The sequence below is a fragment of the Mustela putorius genome, unplaced genomic scaffold (assembly GCF_011764305.1).
Source record: "Mustela putorius furo isolate JIRA1106 unplaced genomic scaffold, ASM1176430v1.1 tig00003902_pilon_pilon_pilon, whole genome shotgun sequence".
NCBI classification, from domain to species: Eukaryota; Metazoa; Chordata; class Mammalia; order Carnivora; family Mustelidae; genus Mustela; species Mustela putorius.
The window spans coordinates 150,260-175,947 of NW_025422050.1; the positions used below are offsets into that span (position 1 = coordinate 150,260).

Here is a 25,688-nt window from a genome sequence, read left to right on the forward strand (position 1 = left end):
AGAAGAAATGAAGGTGATAAATTGATCCATTGTTTCTCCAAGTGTGATAGGCCTGTTACCTGGTCTTTCAGGTATAGCACTTTGCTTGTTACCAGATTTCTGATCCTTGGAGATGAATATTTTCTGAATGAATTGACAAAACTGAAGTATAAATCAGAATGTCAATATATGGGATTTTGTCTTCTCTGATAACAAGATGTCTCTCCAGTGGGCAGTGCTGGATGCACATGAACAGAATTTACCTCACAATGCTGATTTTTGTTACAACATTCCTTTGTTAGATGTGCCATTGCTGTAGTCATACTATTGCAAATGTTGTTCAGGAGATACTCTGCCTAATCCCATATTAATTCTCTTAGATCAACTCTGATAATTATTGAGGCACATCGTTGTGGCAGCGCATGCTCTAGGAGAAAAAATAAATTGTATATGTCATGCCAATTCCAACTGATTGAAATAGGTTTTCATAGTATGCTGTCTTGAGAACGAGTCTGAGGTCCAGGGAAACAATATTGGGGATGATTACTAATGTCTGCCATAGATGTGAGTTTAGTGTCAGACTGGCCTCATATATTATATCCTCATGATGACTCTTAGTCATTCAGAAACATTTGTTAAACATCTTCTCTATACCAGGCACTGTGATAGATACTTTGAGTAGAGATATAAGACACGCTTCTCTGCTCCCAAAAGAGCTAATACTAGTAGAAGAGACATGTAAACAAATATACACAGCAGACTCTTAACACATGTTGGACAAAAAAAAATACATATAGAGTACATTAGAGACACAAAGGTGAAAATAGTTAATTTCAGTGGGTGGGAGAGGGTTACAAAAAGAAATTAATGCTTAAGTTAAATAATGAAAGGTGTGTAGATGTTACCAGTGTTAACTGCTGGGGCTGAGGAATAGCAGAGGGTCAGGCATTCCAAGCAGTGGTGGTATGAGCAAAGATACTTCATTCGAAATAACTCTGTGTTTACAGTATGTTTATGGTATGTTTAAGAAGCTAAGTGTAGTTGGAACATAGAGAGTGAGAGAGGGTGTGATGAAAAGGAGACTGGTTAGATCAGGGAGAGCCTTGAGTGCTATACAAATAACAGTGGGGAGATATTTGGAGATTTTAATCACAGGATTAACAGGATCAGATTTGCATTTTAGAACTATCTAGTCAATGAGAGTATAATGGATAGACTGGAAAAGCAGAACGGGGTACAGGAAGACCAATTCAGAGGCTATTACAGAAGAGTAGAGCTGTTAAAGCCCGAGTTAAGGCAATGGGAAGGAAATGAGAATACATACATGTGAGAAATTAAGAACTCAGTCACTGACTGAATATGGGGCAGAGGGTGAGAGCCAGTGGAGAAGAACAAATCTAGTGTGATCCTCCATTTTCTTTCTGCCATAGGTCGTTGAGATATAAAAGCCATCCCATGGGGCAGGGGGGTGTCTGGGTGGCTCCGTCCGTTAATCATCTGCCTTCGGTTCAGGTCATGATCCCAGGTTTCTGAGATTGAGCCCTGCATTGGGCTTCCTGACCATGGGGAGTCTGCTTCTCCCTCTCCCTCTGCCCCTCCTTCTCCCACTACCGTGTTCACTCTCTCTCTCAAATAAATCCTTAAAAAAAAAAAAAAGCGCCATTCTATGAGCTGCGGGGGGATGATGAGTTCAGTATTGAACATGCAAAGTCTCAAGCACCTTCAGATGTCCAAGAGGAATTATCCAGTAGGTAGTCAGGAATTGATTAAGCTGCCATTAAGCAAGTAAGATTATAGATTGATTTGGAAGTTATTAAGCATAGAGGTGGTGGTTTTAAGGTATGAATGGGACTGCTCCAGGGGAGTGTATGGAGTGAGGGAATAAAAAGTGAGCGCAGGAGAGCAGGGCAGGATCCCTGAAACAAGCATTTTAAGGGAGGGCAAAAGCAAGCTGAGAAAGAGCTGCAGGAAAAGTAGGAGGGGGACCAGAGGAACTATTACATTCTAGTTGTGCCCTCTTGTGGTGGTCCAGGCTTCTTTCCCAGAGTAAATCTTCCCTTTCCTGTTTTTAGTCTCTGGGTTCCCTGGTTCCTGACTGATTTGGACCCCAAATTCCCAGTCACATGCTACCTGTAAGACTGGGGTTACCAAGCCCTCTGGCAGTCACTTCTCAAGTGTAAAACTCCTCTTTAACAATTTAAGAGCAATTTGGAGCACCTCCTTATGAAAGAGTTGCAAAAGAATAAAAAGCAAACATTGGGGGCCCCTCAGTTTCTACATTTACATGTACCCTATCTTTTGATCTATTCTGTTGGCCATATTAATTTCAGCAATTCCCAGGTCTCATCACATCTCTTTCCTTTATAATTAAATGGCTCCAGTCATAACTAAAATATATTTTATTTTGTATTTTTATTATATATATTATAATAACATAATATATATTATTTATTATAGTAAGACCTATATATGGCTTAAAAACCAAATAGTAACAAAAAATAGTATTGTTTACCTTCACCTTTACCACCCACCAGGCTCAAATACCTGAAGTAGCCTGCTTTGAAATACATTGGCTATTTCTTTTGGTTTTTATCTCAATAATGCTAAATAATATGGCTATACTGGCATAGCTTGGAGATACTCTGGGTTCAGCTCCAGACAACTGCAATAGTGAATATTGCAATAAAGTAAGTCAAATGAATTTTTTTTGGTTTTGCGTATAAAATTTGTGTTTACACTATACTGTAGTCCCTTAAGTGTACAGTGACATTATGTCTAAAAAAGCAACATACAGCCCTTAATTGAAAAATACCTTATTGCTAAAAAATGATGACCATCATATCATCTGAGCTTTCAGTGAGTTGTAATCACTGATCACAGATCACCATAACAAATATGATAATACTAAAAAAATATGAAATACTGTGAGAATTACCAAAATGTAGCACAGAGACACAAAGTGAGCAAATGCTGTTGGAAATTTGGTACCAATAGATTTGCTCGATGCAGAGCTGCCACAAATCTTCAATTTGTTTAAAAAAAAAAAAGGTGCAACAATCTGGGGCACCTGGATGGCTCAGTTGGTTAAGTGTTTTTTTTTTTGGCTCAGGTCATGATCTCAGAGTCCAGGGATGGAGCCCCACGTTGGGCTCCCTGCTCACTGGAGAGCCTGCTTCTCCTTCTCCCTCTGCCCCTCTGTCCCTCTCCCCGTTCTCTCTCTCTCTCGCTCACTTGCTCTTGCTATCTCTATCCCAAATAAATAAATAAAATCTTTTTTTTAAAAATGTAGCTATCTATGAAGCTTTATAAAGTGAAGTACAATAAAACAAAATACGCCTGTATATTGCATTATTTCAGATATTAGCTGCTGATTGCCCATTTATAGTAGATCAAAATTAAACTCTCTACCATTTTTCTTCTCCATCCTTTTAATATAGTTATAGCATATATTTTGCTTAATGATGTTTATTAACATTGGGCAAACTACTAAAAAGACAAGTAGTTAATTGTGATTAAATTTCTCTTGTATACCTTTTTGTCATTTCTAGAGATAATAATTGCTTTTCCCCTCCATTTTTTAATATATTCCTATCCTTTCCATCAGATCTCTCATGTCTGATTTTTTTTCTACGTGTTCCCAAGTAAGTCAGAGTATCCAGAAAAATTTTTTTTCTGGAAATCCCCTTTCTAGGGCCTTTTCTTCTGCTTCAGTCTGGAATATTTCTATTCCTGATTCCTGGAAGCTTTTAGGATTTCCACTTTATCACTGATTTCCGACATTTTGTGATGATGTGTGACTATGGCATCTGTTGTGCTGGACACTTGGTAGACTCCTTCAGTTCATATTTAGGCTCTAGAAATTTTTATTATTTCTTTTTATAATTTGCAAGCTCCATAAGGACAGTGATTTATCTAATTTCTGTGTCCCCAGTGCCTGAGTAATAATTATGCCTGATACATGATAAGCACTTATTATTTGTTAAATGAATTGCTATTTACATATAAAATAATATAAATAAAGTAATATCAGTAAACCCACTAGCCAGGACAAGTAAGAACATTGGTGGTACCTTAGTGCCCACCCTCCCCATGTGCCCTTCTGGTCACACTCCTTTCTGTCTCCACCTAGAGATAGCACTACACTGGCTATTGTATTAATAATCCCCCTGGTTTTCTTATAGTTTTTTCACCTGTACGTTACAGGTGATACTGCAAACAACATTCTGTTTAATTTTGAAAAAAAAAAATGAAAAGCAAGCACAAATCTTGTTGCATGAGGAATGGGTGATTTGCCCTTGTTAGTCTGAAAACGGGTTCTGGGCTGAAGACTGACTTCACCTTCCCTGAAAATTTAATAAAGCCATTTCTGGGAAAATTAGCAAATGATGTCATGAAGTTTGGTGTTAGGACGAAAGTCCTATGTCTATCTAATTTATTTTTTCTATTGTAGGTAATTTTTTCTTTATCTGTAAGCTTATAGGATATTTTCTTTATTATTTGAATTCAGAAATTTTGATCAGGGTATGCTTAAGTGGATCTTAAAATGGAAGCTCCATGAAGGCAGGGATTTTTGTCTATTTTGTTCACTGATGTATCTTAAGTCCCTAGAAAACTGCCAGATACATAATAGATCCTTATTAAATGTATTGATTAAATGACTTGTAGAAGCATACATTAATAAATGGATGGGTGAATGGATAGGTAAGTCAGTCTTGTCTGGAGTTCAGAGGGCCCTTTTTCTTCTGTCATTTATTTAATGTGGCCTCTCTTGCCCATGTCTCTTTTCTCCTTTAACTACCCTATCTACCCATCCATATTCACGTGGTATGTTCCTAAGTATCTTGTACTTCATTGGCTCTATTACTTTATAATAATAGTAACTGTTATTATTATTAAAGTGCTGTGTATAAATTTCTAGTCCGGTAACTCAAAGCTTATTGGTGACCCATCATTTTTCATTTTATTATTTAATTGGAACATTTTAAAGCTTTGAACTTCCAGAAAATTTTTGATAAGTATGTGCTGAGCTTGACTTTTCTTAGTTGTACTTATTACTCTTTGGTCAAGTTTTCACATAATTTTATCCAACAGTTTTGTTTTATTTCTCTGCTGAGATATAATTTTGTTTGTTATTAGCTTCAATGTAGATTGGAAAAGGCACATTTGAGTCAGTACCTCTAGAATACCAACTATGTGTAAGTATGAAAAGTGTTCCTCTGCAAAAGTGGTCACATATGAATTCTAATCCTTACACTGATGTATTTCCAGAGAACAGTTGGCATTCCTTCACAACACTGATTGATCCAGGGTAGAACTGAAAATTTCAATATTTGGGCCTAGTCACCTTGGACACAAATTGTTCTCTGAAATGGTGGTCTTTCAGTGAGAGCAGACAAACACAGTATTTAAGTTTGTATGCAGGGGCTCCAAAGCTGGCATGAAGCTAACTAGCAAAAAGAATGAGAACTAAAATGACTGCTGGATCCAAATTTTAGAGTTTTTAACAAGAGCATTCTATCAGACTAAATTCTAGTTTTTTATTAAAAGGTTTTTTACCCTATAAGGAATGGTTCACACTGATCTTCCTTTAATAAGGCTTCCGTAAATCTGGATGAATGGCCGAACCCCTTTCTAATATTCCATATAAAGGTTTGCCACCCCATTCCATGACAGAGCTCTTTTGGTTTTGCCATCCTAAGACTTAACAGTATAGCCAAGGAAGATCAATCTGGTTGGTGTCTACTCCCCACTATCCTGTTTAAGTAGTACTTACTGTATAATGGTAACTCTACTCCTTCAGATTCTGGACTCCCTAATCTAGAGAAATTGGGAGTTTAGGGGTGGTGACATACAGTTTCCTTATTTAGACCTATTCTTAATTGCTCCCAAGCGTTTGTCTTAAGTTCTAATCAAAATCAAATCTCACTTAAAAACTTAGCTTGTGTTCAAACAATAAAGCAAGTAAAGAATTTTCATGATTTCTTTTTTTTTTCTGTCCCTCTCTACTTTTGACTTTTTTTTTTAATTTTTTATAAACATATATTTTTATCCCCAGGGGTACAGGTCTGTGAATCACCAGGTTTACATACTTCACAGCACTCACCAAAGCACATACCCTCCCCAATGTCCATAATCCCACCCCCTTCTCCATAACCCCCTCCCCCCAGCAACCCTCAGTTTGTTTTGTGAGATTAAGAGTCACTTATGGTTTGTCTCCCTCCCAATCCCATCTTGTTTCATTTATTCTTCTCGTACCCACTTAAGCCCCCATGTTGCATCACCACTTCCTCATATCAGGGAGATCATATGATAGTTGTCTTTCTCTGCTTGACTTATTTCGCTAAGCATGATACGCTCTAGTTCCATCCATGTTGTCGCAAATGGCAAGATTTCATTTCTTTTGATGGCTGCATAGTATTCCATTGTGTATATATACCACATCTTCTTGATCCATTCATCTGTTGATGGACATCTAGTGATCCAAAGGGGCACGTGCACCCGAATGTTTATAGCAGCAATGTCCACAATAGCCAAACTATGGAAAGAATTTTCATGATTTCAATGGTGTGGTAATTTTAAAAGACTAATAAATAACACTTTGTCTTCCCTGCTTAGGTTCAGACCAGTTGAAATATAAATTCAGAAATCAGATAGATGGAGATCAAAATATCTTCTTCATTACTGATACAGATGGTTGGAGAAGGCAGTTTTAGTGTGAACTTCCTAATGCTGGACCCCAGCTGAAAAACCGAGAGACTCCAGGCCAAAAGTAGGCCCCTTATTGAATGGCAAGGAGCTAGTCAGAATGCATGTTCTCCATAGGCATACAAACCCCTGGGAGAAAAGCAGAGAGAGAGCAAGGGCATGAGCCAAGCACACACAGATATGTCTTTCAAACATACTCGTCTTATAACTCATTCATTCTCCCGTGGGTAGAAAAGCAAGAGTGTTAGTCTACTTGAAGTCCTTCCACATGGAAATATGAGAAGTAAAGATTAAGTGTTCCGTCTAACACAGCTCAGTGATATATTCAGTATTGCTGCCATTTGCTTGAAGCTGTCTGTCTCTGCAGGACCAAAAATATCACAGTTTTGCTGTAACAAGAAAAGCTATTAGGATGTTTTGGGAAGTCTTTAAGTATAGTGCAGAGAGCTTAACTGCATAGATCATAATTAAAAATGGACACATCAGTGAAGTATTTAAAAACCTCATCTAAATGCTGTACTAAAATATGAAGAAATGCTTCTTAAAGGCAAATGTACCAAAAGGAATCCATTCACAACTATTTACCAAATGGGAACATTAAGTAGTATACCTTTATACCTTCTGAGCATGGTATGTGTCTCTACTTACTAGAGCTTTGAAATGAAGCTTCAGGTGAGAAATTTCTCTGTATTACCTGGGTGCATGTAATATCTTCATATTGGGAAAGTGTGTGGGTATGGGTGCGGAGAAGAGAAGGGAAGGGAAAAAAGAAAATGGGATTTCAGGGGATGGGCACCATGTGTAAAATTGGATGATCTGGGCCACGTGTTTGATGCAGAGGTGGGGAGAGTAATGAGTGACAGTAGGATAGTGGGAGTGATATGAACAAGCAAGGTATGTGATAATCATGACATTGGGGACAGTGAATAATGGGGGAGAATTGTCTGAAATCACTGAAAATGAAGGAGGTTCAGTGCGAATGATAGTGATAGGACAAGATCAGAATATATGTGATAATGGTAGTTACGGACATGATGTATGTCATACTGTGGAAGATGAGAAGTGTGTGTGTGTGTGTGTGTGTGTGTGTGGTTATGTGAGAAAGTGAGGAGGGAGAGATAATGGTAAAGGACACAATGAAACAGTGGTATTATTATGTGTAAAAATGTGGATGGGTATTTCAAGTAATCATAGGAGGAAGTAGACAGTAGGTGGAATGAGGAAAGTTTAAGCTATAGTAGAAGATAGATTCGTAGTAGAAGTGATAGGGTTAGTGTTTGGATGTATATGGAATGCCGGGGGATATGAGAAGTATATCCACTTTTAGGAGCAGAGAGACATGGTGAGTATTTGTGATAAGGGGGAGTAGAAAGTGTTATGATAATTTGGAGTGTGGATATCACGAATGTCTGAGTGAGGTTGTTGAATAAAGCATATGATGGGAAAATTGCAGTTTCGAATGTCATTGAGGAGTGGGAAAAGTATGTGGGTGACAAATCTGAAAATGAGTTGTTTAAAATGATTAGGAGATATCGTTATTTATCTAAAATCCAGTGGGTTGAAGTCCCCCAGGATTTCTTCAGTGTGAAGTCCCCTATGCCTTCTTCAGTGAAAATGAGTTGTTGAAAAATGATTAGGAGATATCTTTATCTAAAATTTAGTGGGTTGAAGTCCCCCATGATTTCTTCAGTGTCTCAGACCCCAGACATATATATATTTTTTGTTTCATTACTGTTAGCATGCGGCTCCCTTCTTTCAGGTGCCTCATGGTTGCAGGATGCCCTATACAATTTTATTCATCATGTCTGCTTCAGGTAGGAAGATAAGGAAAAGGAGAGGACAAAATACCTTGTCAGTAGAATCAGTTTGCTTTATACAGCACTTTCCCAAAAATCTTACCCAACAATTTCCACTTACATCCAGAGGACAGAACTGACACATGGCCACCACTATCTACAAGGGTGTCTGGGAAATGTAAGTTTACAGCTAAGAATGTTGTCACCTATAATAAAAGTCAAGGTTTATTTAGTAAGAAAGAAGGGATGTTAGGTAGGATATAGCTAAGAGAAAAGGAGAATGGTTGTGGATATGGAAGAGAGGGTACCTGTACCCCTGAAGTACATAATACATTATATGTTAATAAATAAATAAATAAATAAATAAATAAGGTGTGCAATGTAAAAAGAAAAAAAAATCCCAGAGGTAAAAGATAACAGGTAGGATTCCATATATAAGGGGCACTATAAGACTGGCATAGTTTGAGATTCTGGAGATAAAAACAGACATGTTTTCTCTGCCCTCATGGTGCTTACTGTCTTGCAATTAAAGACAGACATTAATCACAGACCCAAATATTTGTGAGGTTGACACTGTAATAAGTGTTGTGGAAGCTAAGTGCATGGTTCTGCGAATAGATTTAAAGAGGGTTTGACCTACTCTGGAAGACCAACGAAGGATGGAAGTGACAATTGAATTAAGAGCAGAAGGCAGATTCAGAATTAATTGATTGAAGGATGGATGGATGGTTGGGATGGGGGAAGAGTGTTCCCAGAAGAGGAAATAGCATGAACAAAGGCACTCCTATGCTCTTTTTATTTTTCAAATGTATTTTATTTTTATTTCGTTTAGAATATTTGTTTCTTTTGTGTCTTCAAGTTCACTAATCTATTCACTAATTCCATCCAGTGAATATTTCATTTCAAATATTATGGTTTTTATTACTAGACACGACTTGTACCTTATTAAAAAATGTCTCATTTCTCTACTTAACATGACTTTTTCTAGCTTTTTGCACATAAGGAACATAGTTATAGTACTTTTTTTAGAGAGAGAGAGACAGAGAACTCTCATGGGAGTGGAGGGAGGGGCAGAGGGAGAAGAGAGTATCTTAAGCAGGTATTGGAGCCTGAGGTGGGGCTCATTCTCACCACCCTGAGATCATGACCTGAACTAAAATCAAGAGTCAGATGCTTAAACCAGCTGAACCACACAGACACCCCAATTATAGTAACTTTTAAAATTAGCTTGTCTGCTAAATATAACATCTTTGTAAGTTGTGGGTCAATTTGGATTGATTGATTTCTTTTGCCCTCACATTTTTCTGCTTCCTTGCATGTCTGGTTTTGTTTTTTGTTTGTTTTTTGAATGCTAGGCATTATGAACTTCACCTTTGAAATTTACATTTTTGTGAAATTTGGGTAAATTTTTTGCCTGTTGGTGCTCGATATTTTGTATAATTCTTTAGGTTTTTATGGGATGCAGTTATTTCGAAGGAGTTAAATCTTTCTTGAGTTTTGCTTTTAAGATTTTAGGCAGGACAACAGCAGTGTTTTGCATAAAGCTAATTATCCCAGACTAGTGAAGTGAGGCCCATCTGAACACTCCATGCCTCATGAATTATGAGTTTTTCTGCTCTGGATGGTAGTAATAGGTGGGAACAGGCATTATCCCCAAACCTGTGTGAGCTTTTGACATTTGTACCCTCTAATCTTTTCAGGTGGTTCTTTCCCCCACTTTGTGTAATTTACTTACATGCATTAACTGATCAATATTCTACTGGATAGTTTATGACAATCTTCCAAAATTCTTCAGAATTCTCCTTAAGTGCAGCTCTCTACTTTTTGGTATTCTTGTTCTCTGAACTCTAATCACCTTGTTCTTTCTGATCTCATCTCTGTTAACTCAGCGAAGGAAATCCTCTGGGCTCCAACTGCATTCTCCTTCATTGCACCATGAAATAGAAACTATTCCAGATTGTAGAAGCTCACCTCATTCCCCATCGCTGCCACCATGACCATCTCTCAGGGATCACTATTTTTTCACTGCCTGATGTCTGATGTCTTAGAAATAATGATTTCATATGTTTGTCCCCCCCCCCACCTTTTTTAGTGTTTCTGCCAGGTTGGAGGGTAAATCCAGTCCCTGACTTGCCTTATAGGAAGCTGTATGGTGGAGACTTGTTAGACAGTCCTTTCCTTTTCCTTTTCCTTTTTCTCTTCCTTTGCTTCTTCCTTTTCTCTTCTTTGAGCTTGTTTCCTCAGTACTGCCAAGTTTCAGATATAAGTGACAGTTGTACTTCTAAAATTTTTATTATCAAGGTGAGAAGGAAGAGTCTGAACAAAACAAGAAACATATTCAGAATCAGGGGTTTAAAGAAGATCTTTAGATCACAGAGAATATGACCACATATTCTAAGAGTATATCTTCATGACTTCAAACTTAAGAAATTTAGGAGTATAAAGTCACGTTAAAGAGGCAGATTTACTTCCCTTCAAAGGATAGATGTTTAAGGCTTGGGATAGATGCAGGATTGGAAACAAGACTACAGTAAATTTTAGAATAATTGTGCTCTAATCTCAGACACTGTTGTTCATGAGGATGAACCCATACATAGGGCAGGCAGCCCATGGTGTGGGTCATAGGATCTTTGCTTTCTTTATCCAATTTCAATTTCAGACATTATAGGTCACCAAAAAAGTTATGATAGTGAGAAAACATGTATAAAGCACATTAAAGAGCTTTTAGCCGGGCTTCAGATTTTGTTAACATCAGAAAATTCATCAGTAGAGATAAACCCTATGAATGTAGTGATTGATCATGGGTCTTTCAGCCAGAGTTCAAATGTTAGTTCGATATAGTTGAATACATAGTGAAGTAAAGCTATAGGAATGTAGTCAATGTAGAAAAGCCTTTAGGAGTGACAAACCTGAGTAGTCATCAGAAATTTGAATCTAGGGAGAAACTATTAAATATCTAAAGTGTGATAAAATACGTCCCTCTGTTCTTATCCCATGCAGGCTCCCCGGTCTCTATAAGTGATTCTTTGGATTGCTGCTCCCATGGCTTTGACAAAGGAGGGAAAATACTCTTTCCCAAAGCAAGACTTACAACACTGAATTTTTCTAGTCTCTAAGTACATTTGGTCAGTGAAGGAATAGAATAAGTATTAGTAGGGTGACTACTCTGCTATTCTGTGTAAGTCCTGTAGGAATGTGTTCAGAACTCCTTGGTGGCTCCCTTTAGAATAGGGAGATACTTGGTATCTTTTTTTTTTAAGCTATGTGGCTTTAACTAAAATTCTGAGGCAACTTTAAAAGTCACATTCAATAGCCTGCTAAATTGGTATTATGTTTTCTTCATGCTGTAATAAAACTAGGCTTCTGTCATTGTTTAAACATCAGAATAATTTAATTTGTATAATTTCTCCCTAAGAACAAAGTCTTAATAAATAAATTACTAAGAAGGTATGAATTATTTTAGGTGCCTAAGTATGCATTTCTGAATTACTTTCCTTAAAAATGAGTATTTACGGGGCGCCTGGGTGGCTTAGTGGGTTAAAGCCTCTGCCTTTGGCTCAGGTCATGATCCCAGGGTCCTGGGATTGAGCCCCACATCGGGCTCTCTGCTCAGTGCAGAGCCTGCTTCTCTCTCTCCCTCTCTTTCTGCCTGCCTCTCTGCCTACTTGTGTTCTCTGTCTGTCAAATAAATAAATAAAATCTTTTTAAAAAATGAGTATTTACTTGGCTTTTGAATGGGTAAGGACACCCATAGCATTTTTTTTTAATGGAGGAAATAATGGTAGAAAAGAAAGTAATAATTTGCGTGTTTTCCTAGATCAAGAAATTAGAAACAAAATTAAATGACTTAATTAAGTGACTAAAAAACACTGAAAAGTGTGTTCTCAATTATTTAGTTAATTATGTATTAACTATTTAATTAATTTAATTTATTTAATTAAGTGCTGTCTTCATTAATCATAAATACAATGTAAATCAATTAAATATTTTGTCTATCAAACCAGAAAAGATATTTTTAAAGCAAATACTGAATATGATCAAGGGCACATGAGGACTTCTACATTGCTAGTGTTGATAAAACTTTCTGGAAAGCATTTGGATATTGAATAACAGCCTTAAAATAGTTCATGCCTCTTTGACCTAGTAATTCCATTTCTAATAATATACCCTAAGGAAATAATTGGACATATACAGAGAGCTTTGTGTGGAAAAATCACCTCAATGATAATCTAATGGACAAAAATAAATGGAAAAACTCCCTTTGTTAATTAGTTGAGTAGGTACATTTATATAATGGGATAGTATATAATTATAAAGAAGTTTACAAAGGCTTTTTAATATCTTGGAAAATGTTATAATATCAGAATAATTGTTAAGTAACATTATGTTCTAAAACATTTGCAGATGCAGTATATTATCATTGTGCATGGGGGGGTGTGATAATGGAGTTGTTATGGACCATTTTTCTAGTGTTTTTCACATGATCCTTGTTTTATAAAATGAAACCAGAACATGCCATAAGCTGAAGTATGTGATGACTTAACTTCAGCTCTGTATCCATTACAGTTGTTAATGCTTCATGATTCTCAAATTAGGAGGTTTATAAGTTTTATACTGATGGTGAACATTGAGGACACCTTTGGAGCTAAATCTTATCCCAGGTATCTAAGAACATTCAGATACACTTGTGAATTTTCCAGTCCAAATGACAGAGGGTCTCTAAGCCACAAGATACCAAAAGCCCATATGGTAAGATAATCTGATGAGATATCAAACAAACACCCTCAGACTGCATGAGGTTCTCCTTGCAGGGTTACTCTTGTCTCTTCTGATAATCTTCTCCTTATTAATAGAATATTAATTGCTGTGGAGATGGGAGTGAGGAATTAATTGGAAGGGAATAGGGAATTGGTCAGTGTGAAGGAAGATGCAACCTATTTAAGTTTATTCCAAGATCATTTGAAATGTCATTTTGCCGCTCTCATGCTGAAAATTGGCATCAAAAACTCCATAAAGTATCTCAAAATTCTGCAAGTCTAACTGGATTTTAAGAATTCTATAGTGCTCATTTTGAGGCACTATAATTTTTTTTATTTCTTACTTTTTTAATTCCCAGTATAGTTAGCATACAGTATAATATTAGTTTCAGATATACAATATAATGATTCAACAATTCTATTCATTACTCGGTGCTCATCGTGATGCTTGTGTTCTTTAATCCTCATCATCTATTTCACCCATTCCCCCCACCCACCTCCTCTCTGGTAACCATCAGTTTGCTCTCTGTAGTTGAGTCTGTTTCTTGGTTTGTTTTTCTCTCTCTCTCTTTTCCCTTTACTTGTTGGGTTTGTTTCTTAAATTACACATAGGAGTGAATTCATAGGGTATTAACCTTCCTCTGACTGACTTTACTTAGCCTTATTCTCTTTAGCTCCATTCATTCTTGTTATGGGTGAATAATATTCCATTGTATATATACACCACATCTTCTTTATCCATTCCTCTATCAAGGGGCACCTGGGCTGCTTCCATAATTTGACTTCTGTAAATACTGTTGTAATAAGCATAGGGATGCATATATCTCTTTGAATTAGTGTTTTTGTATTTTGGGGGTACATATCCAGTAGGAAGCATACTAATATTTTATGTTTGGGTCTCAATGTATAGCATCTATGTAGAAGTTTCAAAATGGACCCATTATTTCATATGCTTATTCTATCATTCACTCCACTACGATTTTGGTTTTATTTCTTCTTGCATATCTGTTAAATTATGATTTTTATATTATACAGTGAACTTTTCATCTAAAATAATATTTTACCTTAAAGTACTATGTCTGATATTAATATATCATTTGTTTATTGTGTGCCATAACTTATTCCATCCTTTTATTTTTATCCTGGATATATGTTTATGTTTGAAATGTTTCTCTTATGTATTGCACACAATAATGGAGAAATGTTTTCCATAAATTTCCTTTGATTAAAGCATCCCAAAATATCTATAATTGCAGTTTTGATTTCCCCTTTAAAGGAAAACTTCATTTATTCCTTCTCCAATGCTCCTGTCTTTATGTAGTTCCAAGTTTCTGCCCTATATTGTTTTCCTTCTCCAAGAAAATCTTTTAACATGTTCTTATAGGATAGAACTACTGGTGATGAATTCCTTCAGTTTTTGTTTGTCTGAGAAAGTATTTCTTCTTCACTTTTATTTTTTTTAAAGATTTTATTTATTTGACACACAGAGAGAAATCACAAGTAGGCAGAGAGGCAGGCGGGGGTGGGTGGGAAACAGGCTCCTTGCTGAGCAGAGAGCCCAATGCGGGGGCTTCATCCCAGGACCCTGAGACCATGACCTGAGCTGAAGGCAGAGGCTTAACCCTCTGAGCCACCCAGGCGCCCCTCTCCTTCACTTTTAAAGGATACTTTGCTAGATACAGAAATATAGGTCAGTGGGTTTTTTCTTTAATGTTTTAAATATTTTCCTCCACACTCTACTTGCTTGTGTGGTTTCTGATGAGAAGCTTTCAGTAGTTCTTATCCATATTCCATTATAAGTAAGATACTTTTTTCTTCTAGCTTCTTTCAGGATTTTCTCTTTGTCTTTGGTCTTCTACAGTTTGAAAAGTATGTGCCTCAGTGTAAATCTTTTAGTATTTCCCCGTTTGATGTTCTTTAAGCTTTCTGGATCTGTGATTTGTTGTCTTCATTAAGTTTGGAAAATTCTTAGCCATTATTATTTGCAATATTTCTTCGCTTCATTCTCTCTCTGTGTTCCGGTAATGCATGTATTTCATCTTTTGAAATTGTCCCACAGTTCTTAAATGTTTTGGGTTTTTTAAAAAGCTTTTATTTATTTATTTATTTTTATTTGTCAGAGAGAGAGAGCACAAGTGGCAGAGTGGCAGGCAGAGGCAGAGAGAGAAGCAGGCTCCCTGCTGAGCAAGGAGCCTGATGCAGGACTCAATCCCAGAACCCTGGGATCATGACCTGAGTCAAAGGCAGCGGCTTAACCGACTGAGCCACCCAGGCATCCCAGTGTTCTGGGTTTTTTAAAATTATTTTTCCTATTTACTTTTCAGTTTGCTGTCTCTTAATCTACCTTCTAGTTTTCCTCAGCTGTGTCCAGTCTACTGATGAACCCACCAAAGGCATTCTTCAGTTGTTATGATTTTTTTCTAGCATTTCCTTTTGATCTTTTTCTTAGAATTTCCATCATTCTGCTTACTTTACCCCATCTATTCTTTGCGTTTTGTTGGCTTTTTTCATTAGATCCTTTAATGTATTAATTACAGTGTGCTGAATTCCTTGTTTGATGAGTCCAACACTCTTTCTTATTTGAGTCTTATGCTTCCTTTGTCTCTTCAGACTTTTTCTTTTTGCTTTTTAGTGTGCCTTCTAACTTTTTTTGAAAGCTGGACATGATGTATTAGGTAATAGGAAGTGAGATAGATTGGTCTCTTGTGTGAAGATATGTGTTAATCTTGTCAGGGATAGGCTTTGTTTAAAGTTTCCTTTAGTATTAGATGTCAGAGGCTCCATATTCTTCTAGCATCCCAGATTTTGTTTCCTCTTTTGACTTTGGGCTTCCTTAAGTTCTCTTCCTTAGTCTGTCTTGCAATTCATTCCTTTATAACCCATTGTTAATATATTGGAGCCCTGCTGCTGGGGTGGTATGGTATGGGAGAAAAGGGAGTCTTTTGCAATATTCCAGTTAAATGTCAGAGTTTTAGTGCACCTGTGACCTTTGCATGTATTTCTTCTTGTGTAGTCCCCTTCTCTGTGTCCCTGCCTTAGGTGAGATAGGAAAACTAGAGGGAGTAGGAGTGAGCAGGATGTCCTTCCACCATGGTTCTGGAACAAGGCTCTGGTAGTCTTTCCTCCTGAAGAGCAGGCTTTTGTTGTGGAGAAGGTTCTGGGCATATTTCATTAGGATATTCACAAGGACTCTTCCCCTCTTCCTGCCAGGGCTACAAGGGTATCTTTCTTGGATCTGCACTCTGAGAACCTGGTGAGATTCCTGGAAGTAAAGCCCATGAAAGTGTGCCTCCCCCCAAGACTACCACTCCTGGGAGTTTCTCACTTTCACTGTAGTCCACACTCAGCCTCCAGCAACTTGTCAAAATTATCAGTTAAGTGTTCCTACAAGTTTATAGCTTTAGTGGCTTCAGTTTTGGGTAAGTATATATCATTTGTGATTCTGGATTTGCCTGTTCTTCAAGATTTCAGGATGGTGGTTTGTTTTAAACCTCATTTCTCTGTCGAGTCCAAGAAAAGTCACTGATTTTTTGTTTGTTTAGCCTTTTGTTTTTAGCACTTCTTTTCAAGTCTGTACCTCCAGCTTCACATTGATTGTGTTGAGAAGAAAAGCAAACAAGAAGCAAAGATTAGATGTTGTGGGTATCTGAAAATGAGAAACTTAGGCCCTGTATTTCAGGGATGGGAAGAAGCCCCAGAATGGTTTGTGAGATCCTCTAGCAATGTGACCTTGTGCCTCACTTCCAGGTTAGGCTAAGAGAGCTGAAGACTATAAAATAGAAATGGTTTTGTGGAGCCTATAGGGATTTTGAGCTTTAGGCCTCCTCACATAGTTTTCTCAGCTCAGGGTATATCACATAAGTATAAAAATATATTAGCAAAGACAGCCTCACAGAGATGAACAGGCCCCATCATATGATTGGAGCAGCAGAATATTTCCCATGTATATGAGTGGTATATGATGCCCTCAGAGAGAGGCAACTATTTTCATTCATTCGTTCTCTGATCCCTGTTTCTTCTTTCTTCTTTCCTTCTTCTACCTATTCATCTTTTCCACCTTTTCAATTTTTCTTTCTCCATTTCTCCCTCTTCATGCTCCCTTCTAACAGTAAGATGATAGAATAGAATGCAGTTAAGATGTACTTAAAATTGTAGACTCAGCAGGAATAGGTGGTGGATTAGATTTGTGAATAAGGCATAGGGAATATTATGAATAAGTAAAATAGGAGAGAAACTACTAAATACGGTTTTTAAAACTACTTGTAAAAAAGCAACAAACATTCTAAGTGGTAAAATGGTAAAGTCATTTCAGGAAAAAGAAAAGGATGTTACTTATTGAGATTATTACCCAAAATTGTTCTTGATGTTTTAGTAAATCATCTAAAACAACAAAATAAGTGCTGTATATATTATAAGAGATCAAATTATTTTTCTTATAATATGGCCATACATTAGAAATTCCAATAGTTTTACATTTTTAAAAAGCATCAGAATTGAGGATTTCTGCTTCCAGCAGGAAGAGGTAAATGGTGTAATACACTTCCCTTTTGATCCCTGGGCACTGTATATAAACCAAACGTGAGAAGACCTTGAAAGTTAGAGATAAGATGACACACCTTCTAGAGAACTTGGATCCCAAGGAATGACATGGTGGTGAGTTCCCTGGGTTGTCTTTTAGCCTTATATATCCCAGACCAGATGCTGGAGAAGCTTACAAACTGGAAACACCAAAGGACATAGACCAAAAAATAAAAAGCCCCAACATAACTCTGTTCTTTCCATATCTAAAAGACAAAGACAGCATTTCAAGACAAATTTATTTTTTAGACAATAACTGCCCTAGTCTAGCTAAATGCCAGAGGAGAGACTGTGGCCCTACACCTACCGGAAAAAGCTAGCTAGAGACCCTGCACTTCCACCCTTGACAGGCTGTAATGAGGTCGTTAATCTCCTGACAGAGTGTCAGGGAAGGGCAAATGGGGAGTGGGAATAGCCCAGTCCCCACAATGTCAGAAGGCATGTGGGGAGCCTGGATCTCCATCCCTAAAGATGATAATGAGATGCATCTCCCTCTAACCAATGAAGTCATGTCAAAGGAAGGTGTAGTGGACAAGTGGGGTTTTTATCACCACCCAGCACTAAAAATGATAACACATTTACTGTGTAATTAGGTACCCAGGTCCCTCCCAGTCAGGCTGATACCAGTAAAATCTTAATACGGAGCTGGAACTCTCACTTAGCCCTCAATAAAAAGGAGCCCCTCTCTGTCAGGTGTCACTGAAGGCTGAGTGGGCATGTGGCTCACCCACATGTAATAAAACAGAAGATTTAAATAAGATTCACATCCTCATAATATACTATGTAAAATACCTAGGATTCAGTTGAAAATAACTGGTTATATCAAGAACTATATTAATTACGACTTGAATGAGAAAAGATAGTTAACACACACCAACACCAAGATGACACAGATACTAGAATCATCTAACACCAATTTTTAAATGGACATCATAAGCATGTTTCAAAGAGCAGTTGTGAGCATTCTTAGAAAAAATGGAAAGGGGCACTTGGGTGGCTCAAATGGTTAAGCATCTGCCTTTGGCTCAGGTCATGATCCCAGGATCCTGGGATCGAGCCTCAGATCAGGCTCCCTGCTTGGCAGGGAACCTGCTTCTCCCTTTCCCTCTACTGTTCCCATTGTTTGTGCTCTCTCACTCTCTTTGTCAAATAAATAAAATCTTTAAAAAAAAAAAAGAACAAATGGAAAAATAGAAAGTCCCAAAAAAGAAACAAAATCTTCCAAAGAGGGGCGTCTGGGTGGCTTAGTCGGTTAAGCGTCTGCCTTCAGCTCAGGTCATGATCCCAGTGTGCTAGGATCAAGTCCGCATTGGGCTCCCTGCCCAGTGAGGAGTCTGCTTTTCTGTCTCCTCCTGCCCTGCTCGTGTTCTTTTTATCAGTCTCTCTCGCTCTCGTTCTTTCTCTGACAAATAAATAAAATCTTTAAAAAAAAAAGAAAATCTCTGAAAGAAATAGAAAGAAGAATTAAAAGGAAATTGAAAACTGAAAACTAATAAATGAACTTAAAAAAAACTCAATAGATGACTTCAACAGGAGAATAATGACAGAAGAATAAATCCATGAACTCTAAGATGGAACAATAGAAATTATCCAGTCAGACCAACAGAGAAAAAAATAAGAGTGTGAAACAAAAACAGAGCCTCAGTCCCTTGTTGGACGGTTACAAAATAACATAGGTGTCCTCACAGTCACAGAAGAAGAGAGAAGGATTAGAAAAGTAGCTGAAAATTTCCCAAATTTGGAAAAAAGCATAATCCCATAGAATCAAGAAGCTGAGTAAACTCCAAAAAAGATACTGCCAAATAAATTCATATCAAGGCACATCATTTTCAAACTTGTAAAAGCTAAAGACAGAAATTAAAAATCTTGAAAGCCAGCAGAGAGAGAAATGATACTTTGCCTGTAGGAGAACACCAAATTGATGACAGTAGTTACCTCATTCGAAAGCATTGAGGCTGCAGTATTTTTCAAGGGCTCTGAGAATGAAACTGTCAACCAAGAATTAATTATACACTCAATGAAAATATTCTTTAGTAATATATAGATGAAACTGAGACATTTTCAAGACAAGGGAAACTAAGAGAATTGTTACCAGCCTTCTTATCCTAAAAGAATGCCTGGAGAAATTTCTTGAAAAAGAAAGGAAATGATAAAGGGTTTTGGACCATCAGTAAGGAAGAAAGGGCAACAAAAAGAATAAAATATGGATAAACATAATATACTTTCCTTTTCCTCTTGAGTTCTTTAAATTATGCTTGATGATTGAAGCCATAATTAGAACAGTGTCTGTAGTTCCCAATGTATGAAGAGTAGATATTTAAGATAAATGTAATATAAATAATGGTAAAAGCATGTAAACAGAGGGAAGGTTTCTGTATTTCACTAAACTGACAAAATGTTAAATGAATGGTGTGTTGATCTTAGACTTCTCAGCCTCCAGCATTGCAAGAAATAAATTTAATAAATAAATACGCAGTTAGGCACCCAGATTTCTTCCAGTCAGGCCAAGATCAGTAAAACCTTAAAATATATGTATGTCAGGATACCTGGGTGGCTCAATTACCTGGGTGGCTCAATCAGTTAAGTGCCTGCCTTTGTCTCAGGTTATGATCCCAGGGTCCTGGGACTGAGTCCCACATCAGGTGCCTTGCTGGGGAGCGGGAGCCTGCTTCTCCCTCTTCCTGCTGCTCCCCCTGCTTGTGCTCTTTCTCTCTCTCTCAGTCTCTCTCTGACAAATAAATAAAATCATTAAAAAACAAAAATAAAATATGTGTGTGTATATACACACACATATATATACACATATATACATATATGATTTGATAATATGTAATATGATATATATAACGTGATACCTATAGCAATCACTATAAAAGTCTGTTTAAAGTTATATGCTCAAAAACATTATAGATAAAATAGACTTTTATCTTAGTCCATTTGGGCTCCTGTAATGAAATACCACAGATTAGGTAGCTTATAAACAACAGAAATTTATTTATTACAGTACTCAAGGCTGAGAAGCCAAAGATCAGGGCACCAGCGTGGTTACATTTGGTGAGGACTCTATTCATAGGCCTCTTTTCCTGGCCTCTTCTCGCTGTGTCCTCACATGGTGGGAGGGATTAAAAAACTATCTCTGGAGCCTCTAAGGCACTAATCCCTTTCATGAGAACTTTACCCTCACAACCTCAATACCTCCCAAAGGCCCACCTTTGGGGAGGTTAGGATTTCAACATATGAATTTTAAAGGGATACAAACAGAATAGTGGAGTTCTAGAAAAAAGTTTAGCTTATTGGAAGGCAAGAAAGAGAAATGACAAAGAGAAAAAGAAACCAATTAGAAAATGGGCAAGGGGCACCTGGGTGGCTCAGTGGGTTAAGCCGCTGCCTTCGGCTCAGGGTCCTGGGATCGAGTCCCGCATCGGGCTCTCTGCTCAGTAGGGGGCCTGCTTCCCTCTCTCTCTCTCTCTCTGCCTCTCCATCCACTTGTGATTTCTCTCTGTCAAATAAATAAATAAATAAATAAATAAAAAGAAAATGGGCAAAAGATATGAAGAAGCATTTTACCAAAGAGGATATATGGATGGCATATAAGTACATGTTAAAAATGTTTAACATCATTAGATATTAGGGAAATGCAAATGTTATTAGTTCATATTTATGAGAGTGGCTAAAAAAGTACAACAGGTTGCTGGCAAGGATTTGGAGAAAATGGATCACTCATACATTGCTGGTGCAAATGTAAAATGATACAACCACTCTGAGAAAGTTTGGCAGTTTCTTATAAAAAACTAACATATTCTTATTATACTACCTAGCAATTGCAGTCCTGGGCATTTATCCCAGAGAAATGAGAACTTCTGGTCACAGAAAAAAGAAAAACTGTACACAAATATTTATAGCAGCGTTTTTCATAATAGCCCCAAACCGGAAACTACCCGGATGTCCTTAAGTGGGTGAATTGTTAAACTAACTGTGGCACAACTAGATCATGGAATAGTACTAAGCAATGAAAAGGAACGAACCATTAATACATACATGTAACAAATTGGGTGTATTTCACGGGTACTATGCTGAGTGGAAAAAAAAGTCACAATGTGACATAGGATTCCATTTTGTAACCTTTTGAAGTGTTGAAGTTTTGAAGTTGGAAAACACATTAATGGCTGCTAAGGGTTAGGGATAGCGGTGGGAAGGATGATGAATTTGAGTGTACAGGGAAATCTGTGGGGATGTTATAATTCTGTATATTGGTTGCTATGGTGATTACTATAGAAACCTCTACATGTGGTAGAACTATACACATATATCATACCAGTGTCAGTTTCTTGGTTTTGATATTGCATTATAGTTTCCTAACTGTGCCCATTGGGGGAAGTGGCTGAAGAGGTACATAGGATTTCTCTGTACTAGCTTTGCAATTGCCTATGTATCTATAGTTATTTCAGAATAAAAAGTTAAACATTTTTAAAGTAGAATTAATAAAATTTGTTTTTTCAAAAATCATGCTGGTTGTGTTAGCTAAGTGTTAGCTGGCTGGCTACCATTACTGCCACCAGTGAACACTGGATACTACATGCTGCCGTTCGTCCTGCTACCAAAGCTGCTCCTAGAAATGGATTGTAGTAGAATTGACTCCACAGATGTGTGGGGTCTATAAACCCTACGATTTCAAAAAAAAAAAAAAAAAGTCTGTATATTCCAAAGATAGGTCTGATTCTTAACAAGCTCTTGGGGGATAATCTCTAAGCCCTTGGAATATTCAGCCTGAATAGAGTGTCTTTTTGTTTACTTGGAACTTGGGGCCATACTAGATAGTTTATGTTAACCGTGTGATTTATAGTAGGCCTTGGCCCTTTTGGTATTATATATTACATATACAGTGGGCCCGTGGCCTTGTGGTACCTCTGCACAGGCTGGAGGCTAAGTAACTAAGGTCAGCCACACGAGTGTCCAGTGTCTACCTGACTGACCCTCAGTAAAATTCCAGCCCAGGCAAGCCTCCCACGTTGCCACCTAACTTGCTGGGAGATTTAAGCACCGGCCATACAACTGCACTGAGAGAAGACAACCAGAAGCATATGCCTAGTTTCTCCTGGAGTCTTTCCTCTGCATCTTTTGGTTTTGTTGATTTAAAATCAGTATGCTTTTGCTGTAATAAAAAATAACCATGACTTTAACACCTTTTCTGAGTTCTGTGAGTCCTTCTAATGAATCATTGGACCTCAGGGTAGTTTTCAGGACCTTGCCACACTGGTAGATCCTAGATCACATTCTCTTGGCTGCTAAGGGAATGTGAAAAAGTAAACATCTGGTCTTCATAAAGGCTTTTGCAGCTTGAACTGTTATGTAGTATACAGTATGTAACACAGTATTCCCTTACTAAAACATAAAAAAAATAATTGAAGTATATCTAACCCCAAGGTTTTCAATAAGCACCTGTAGTACTGTAGAAAGAGTCCTAAAAATAAGACAAAGAGATAAAAAAGACTTGCACAATTACTTTACAAAAAAATCTAATAGATCCATTAATACATGAATGTGTGTTTCACTACATGCATCAGAAATGTAAATTAAAACCACAGGAGAGACACCAATAAAATACATGTCACATTGACACAAAGTTTGGAAAAGTTTTTATATTACCAAGCACTGTAGAGTATGTCAGTCTGATTCCTGGGCATTTGGTGTCACAGGAATGAAAAACATTAAGCATTAAATACAAGGATATATGTACAAGTATTTTATTGCAGTGTTGTGTGCATGTATTTGCTCCCCATCACATTGAAGCTAGATGACTGTCATTGGGAAATTACTGACTACATTGCAGTACATACCTATCGTAGAATATTATGCAGCAGTGTTAAAAATTGAGTCAGAGGTAGATTAGTGTTAACTAAAATACATCTGTTGAATTAAAGTGTATATGACCTTAATTTTTGTGAAATAGTAAAAAATAAGAGGACTTTTTAAACATGGAAAGATACAAAAATGGTTGTTAAAATGCATGTTTGGCAGATGAGGGTTGAAGTGGAGGAAAGGAGTGGGAAGCAGTTAAGTGAAAGAATGCAGTTTAAAATACAGCATCTATATAATCCCATTTTTGTAAGCATATGTATGCACAAAGTATTATGTGAAAAGGTAGCATCAAAATCTGATTATCAGTTATCTCAGGTTGGTATGATGCCATTTGGAGTGATGTTTACTCAGTTTCTAAAATACTTAATGTTATTATTTAAATTCTTTTTATTTTCATATTTTAAAGATACTATTTATTTATTTATTTATTTAGTGTGTTTGTGTGAGTGGGGGTCGGGACAGAGGAAGAGAAAGAGAATCTCAAACAGACCCCACACTGAGCATAGAGCCTGACGCAGGGCTCGATCTCACAACCCTGAGATCATGACCTTAGCTGAAATCAAGAGTCAGGTGTTCAACCACCTGAGCCACCCAGGTGCTGCAATGTTTAAATTTTTAATGACAAATATGCATTGTTTGTATAAGGAAACACAGGAAGGAAAAAAGAATACCTCTCAGGTTTCTGGCTTGAGCAAGAGGGTGGATGGTGTGATTCATTCATTCATTAACATTTTTGAGCATATAAAATATGCCAGGTGTCATTGCAGATAAAGGGTATACAGCAATGAATAAAACAAAATGAAAATCCATTTCCCTAAAAGGCTTTTTATTCTAAGGGGGAGAGAGTGGCATGACTAAGGGAGAAACACAGTGTCCGTGAGGAAGAGGATATGTACAAAGGAGTCAGTTTGAGACCTATTAAATTTGAAAATATTGAGGAATATCCAGTTGCAGAAGTGAGGCAGGCAGTTGGATTATGGATCTAGAATTCATAGGCCAAAGCAAGACTGGAGATACAGATATAGAAGCAGATAGCATATAAAATGATGTTTCAGACCTCCTTTCCTGAGTCTGATCACGTCCCACTGCAGACACTTTACAGAGGAAGTGCTGAGGAAAAACAGGCAGCTGACAGGGGAGGTTGCTATGCAACAGATGAGGAAAGTCATCCAGCCAGGCAGAATTGATGTTGGCCCTTGGGGACCAAATGCTGCCATCTTCCTAGCATTAGCTTTCTTTCATATGCAGACTCCTGGCAGGAAGTGATGCCAGAACAAATGTGAAATGTACCAAGGTCTGCCTTGTATTTTTGGAAAGTATCAGTTAATTTGAGTCATTTCACATCTGTATATGATTTTCTGTCTGAGTCTCCAGTCATCTGGAAGCATATCAGCATGTGTCCTTGGGTCGGACACCAGTCAGTGCTATTTGTGCTTCCCATTTTGTATGTTGAGAATCTGGCTCAGGAAGTGGAATGACCTGAGCCAGCTCACACAGCTAGTAGAATATCCCAGCAATTCATCCCAGGAGTTGAGGCCCAAGCCCTGGAAGGAACCAGGATAAACATTTACACTAAATCCAGACTTGCCATGGTTCAGGCACGTAAGAGCCTGATTGTCCTGGCTTCTCAAGTGGGCACCAGGAAGGCCTTAGGGGCAGCGGTGTTTGTGCCACTCATAGGGAGAGAACTGACGATGGGAGCAGGGAGTGGACCCTCCAGGAACAATTCCCACACCTGGATGGACCCACATAGAGGGGGTGGGGACTAGGGGTCTCTGTTTTCCCACATGCGCTTAAGTCCTGGGGAATACAAACCTTGCTTGTTTAGAATAGGTGTTGACAGGGCACAGGAGGTGTATGTGTGGGATCTGTCGCTCAGAACTGAAGAGGGTAGGGTGCCTTACTTCCCAGGCCAGCACTAGGGGAACAAGGATTTTGGAGTCATGAGGACCCAAGGCCCACATTTTGCATTTTCTCTTGACTGGTTCTGTGGCCTTGTCTAGGTCATTGAGTG

General features: G+C 37.7%; 1 protein-coding gene across 3 annotated transcripts in view; it reads left to right on the forward strand.

Annotated features, from left to right (window-relative positions):
* MAGED1 (MAGE family member D1) overlaps positions 1 to 25,688 on the forward strand; it is a 59,466-nt gene that overhangs the window by 26,087 nt on the left and 7,691 nt on the right. Inside the window, exon 1 of one of the 3 annotated variants that reach the window (XM_045068349.1) lies at positions 16,510 to 16,656. The exons of the other annotated variants lie outside the window; for them this stretch is intronic. Within the exon in view, the coding sequence (XP_044924284.1) occupies positions 16,515 to 16,656 (142 nt within the window). The 5' untranslated portion in view covers positions 16,510 to 16,514. Of the gene's footprint in view, positions 1 to 16,509; positions 16,657 to 25,688 lie in introns of those variants that run through there. 3 annotated transcript variants of the gene reach the window in all.